Here is a 3,790-nt window from a genome sequence, read left to right on the forward strand (position 1 = left end):
TAATTGAATATATGTTTATAGGTTAATATATATTATTCCAAGAATTTTAATATAATTATAATAAGAATAAAAAATAAAAATTAATGAAAATTATTTTGAAAAATATCTATAAATTTATAAATATATATACGTAATCTTGACATTAGGCTAGTTATTCTTTCATTTATTTATAAGCAAAGACAATTATATCTAAATAAAATATTAATTAACCTGAAACATAAGTTTCAATTAAATATCATTATAAAATCTATAAAATAAATCAACGAATAAATTCGATTATTTTCAATAATCACTATTTAAATATTTGTTGACAGAATCATATTTAGATTTTGCCATGTGCCTTCATGTTACGTTCCTGTCTGTGGTCGTCTGCTGTGACGCGGAACAAAATGGCGTCGAGTAATGAAGTGCCGGTAGAAATCAACCAGAGTGGCATGTGCACAGCAGAGAATTCAGTAAGTTTTAGCTCAATATTTTCATGAAAGTAAAGAGAAAAAATCTTAATAACATTTTTGATATATTAATATTATTACGAGCAATGAGCGATATTTCATAAACTTTTAAAAGAAGAAAATGTTTGAATGTCGTTTGTCATTATAGTTTTCACTATAGCTAAGTATCTTAAAGACAAATTGATTAGCTCGCACTTATTTCTTTAAGTTTCCTAGACATATTTTTAAGAATAATTTTTAATCATTTGAAATTATTTGTCAATATTATTACAAGAAAATTAGATTACGTTTCCTTTGTATGTGCTTGTACTTTTTATATGATAATATAGAAATATGTGTGCGTGTAAAGAATCTCGTTTGATCATTCGATCTTAAATAGACGCCATTCGTTTTGGCGGGCACGTGTACGTCTTTGGTGTCGACAAAAACGAGTATATTTAACGACTTCATCGTTGTGAAGTCTTTAAGTTTTCTGTTACTGATGAACAACATTGTAATTAATATTTAATAATAATTTTTATTAGACATACATAATAATAATTTTTATTATATTAAATGAAAAAACATTTATATATTTTAATTTAAGATAATCAATTCATATCACGTGTTTGAAATTTTTTTTCTTAAATATGTATAAATCCTAATTAGTTATAATATTTTTCATAAAATGAATAATAATTTAATTAATATGTTTAATTATTATAGAAATATATTTTTTTAATACAATGTTATATTTTCATCTAATAAATCCAATAATATCAATATAATTAAAATATTTTATGTTCTTTTAGATTAATTATATATATTTATAATTATATATATATAATTATTAATGATATAAAATATAATATATATTATATTTTGTCATTAATAATTTTTGTTTTTGTATTATTATAGGTATCAAAAATGGAATCTATGGAAGTTACAGAAAATACTGCATTAAACAAAGATGCAACACCATCATCTTGTAGGGAATCTATATCTGTGGATGATATGACATCTCGAGATTATTATTTTGACTCATATGCACATTATGGAATTCATGAAGAAATGCTGAAGGATGAAGTGCGTACAGTGACTTATCGTAATTCTATGTATCACAATAAGCATCTTTTCAAAGGAAAAACTGTTCTTGATATCGGCTGTGGAACTGGTATACTTTCAATGTTTGCTGCTAAAGCTGGAGCAGCCAGAGTTATTGGTATTGAGTGTTCTAATATTGTTGAATATGCAGAAAAAATTGTGGAAGCAAATCAACTGTCAAATGTCATAACAATACTTAAAGGCAAAGTTGAAGAGGTCTCGCTACCTGATGGCATTGAAAAAGTTGACATAATTATTTCTGAATGGATGGGTTATTGTTTATTTTATGAATCAATGTTAGATACAGTGCTTTTTGCTAGAGATAAATGGCTTCGTGAAGATGGAATGTTATTTCCTGATAAAGCAACTTTATTTATTTGTGGCATTGAAGATAGACAATATAAAGATGAAAAAATAAACTGGTGGGATGATGTATATGGATTTGATATGAGTAGTATAAGAAAAGTAGCAATTAGTGAACCTCTAGTGGATGTTGTGGACCCAAAACAAGTTGTTACAAATGCATGCCTCATTAAAGAAGTTGATTTATACACAGTAACTAAGGCTGATTTAGAATTTTCGTCACCATTTACGCTACAAGTTCGTAGAAATGACTATGTGCAAGCATTAGTCACATTCTTTAACATCGAATTCACCAAGTGCCACAAACGTATCGGCTTCAGTACAGCACCAGAAGTACAGTATACTCATTGGAAACAAACTGTATTCTACTTTGATGAATATATGACCGTTAAGAAAGGAGAAGAAATATATGGTGTATTTTCAATGAAGCCCAATGCAAGGAACTACAGAGATTTGGATTTCAGCATTGAATTGGACTTCAAAGGAGAGTTGTGCCAAGTACATGAGACTAATACTTATCGTATGCGCTGATATCTATCAGATTATTTATCTTCTTCCTTTTATTTCCATGATTCATAACATTGTAATCAAATAGAAATCAAGACTTTAATTATCATTGAATTATATTAGATGATTTAATGAAATTTAATAGTACGGTACAATGAATGGTGTGAATTATTTTAATGTTTTCATCCTTTAAATATAAGAAAGTTAGAGGCTTCCTGCTTAAGAATTATAACGTCCAGAATCTTTGTTAATCTAGTAAGAGTTTGCAATGTGACCTACAATTAAGAAAAATAGAATTGATATACTTAATCACAATTAGTGTACATTTACAAAACATTATTTCATGTAAGTGTGTATTAGAAGTATGAATACTATGATAGTTTCATATTTTTATTTTTTCCTGTGACCATTTTGTATTACATATTGTAAATTTCTGTCTTTGTTTTATGTATAACTTATAATTTTGCGCTATTAAATCATTATTGATTTGATATTGTATAAAATTACCAACTTTTTATTTATCACATTTTTGTACCGTATTCTTAAAAACTAATTTTTTTTCAAATTTTTGACCTGTAGATTATGCATATTAAACTAAATTCCAAATAATTTCTAAATGCTCGTTTACATTATGTATGACAAATGAAAAATTTATATTATATTTTGTTAATTTGATAGTAAATTGAACCTCATTGTTAGTATTATTCATTTTATCAAAACCTTTCTATAATTATATTTTATATTAGTAATATTTATGTTACATGTACATTATAATCTCTTTAAAGTACTATATATAACATTTATATTACTAATAGTATTAATGTAACATTGTATAAATGTTTAAGATTTTTGCAATGATAAAATATTTAATGAGTATCTAGTAAATATTAAGTTCAATATTCTATAAACATTATTTAAAATTAATTCTTTATTAATCTATGTATTGACACATGAAAATTTTATATTGTGTATTTTCTTAAATTATTATATCAATTTTATCAATTTTCATAACATTGAAAATTAGAATTAAATTTTTTTAAAAATTTGCAAATTACATTCTATTCCAAAATTAATAATTCATTTTATAAAATTTTAAATCCATATTACAACTTCAGAAAATAATACAATATGTTTAAAATATATATGTAAATAAACAGAAAACTTTATATTAAATTTTATTTATTTTTTTTTTTTATTAAAAAAAAGTAAAAATTCAATATTAATTTCAATATATTATGTTTAAAAAATTTTCTTTAATTATTAAAATATTACATTTTAATATTGCTTTCTAAATATTAATAATTATTAATTATAAGATTTTTTTTTAATAAAAAAATAGTATTAAAAATAAAAAATATTTATTAAATTTAAAAATCAAAACATAA

At 23.6% G+C, this 3,790-nt stretch overlaps 1 protein-coding gene across 2 annotated transcripts; it reads left to right on the forward strand.

The window, feature by feature from the left end:
• Positions 1 to 317: 317 nt before the first annotated feature.
• On the forward strand, positions 318 to 3,103 carry LOC102680172 (protein arginine N-methyltransferase 1). 2 transcript variants are annotated; one of them, XM_006616452.2, is made up of 2 exons: positions 318 to 455; positions 1,350 to 3,103. In XM_006616452.2, exons 1-2 carry the CDS (start codon positions 345 to 347, stop codon positions 2,427 to 2,429), a joined length of 1,191 nt encoding a protein of 396 aa, XP_006616515.1. In that variant the 5' UTR covers positions 318 to 344; the 3' UTR covers positions 2,430 to 3,103. The 2 variants fall into 2 exon arrangements, with proteins under 2 accessions (XP_006616515.1, XP_006616516.1); XM_006616453.2 differs by lacking the exon at positions 318 to 455 and adding an exon at positions 786 to 945.
• Positions 3,104 to 3,790: the final 687 nt, after the last annotated feature.

This window comes from Apis dorsata, unplaced genomic scaffold (assembly GCF_000469605.1).
Source record: "Apis dorsata unplaced genomic scaffold, Apis dorsata 1.3 scaffold_265, whole genome shotgun sequence".
Lineage (NCBI taxonomy): Eukaryota > Metazoa > Arthropoda > Insecta > Hymenoptera > Apidae > Apis > Apis dorsata.

What these genes read in the sequence shown, in the direction of transcription:
- LOC102680172 (XM_006616452.2), top strand. Translation starts at nt 345, where the DNA reads ATGTTACGTTCCTGTCTGTGGTCGTCTGCTGTGACGCGGAACAAAATG. An exon ending in TGTGCACAGCAGAGAATTCA is followed by an intron (nt 456 to 1,349) that starts GTAAGTTTTAGC and finishes GTATTATTATAG; the next exon opens with GTATCAAAAATGGAATCTAT.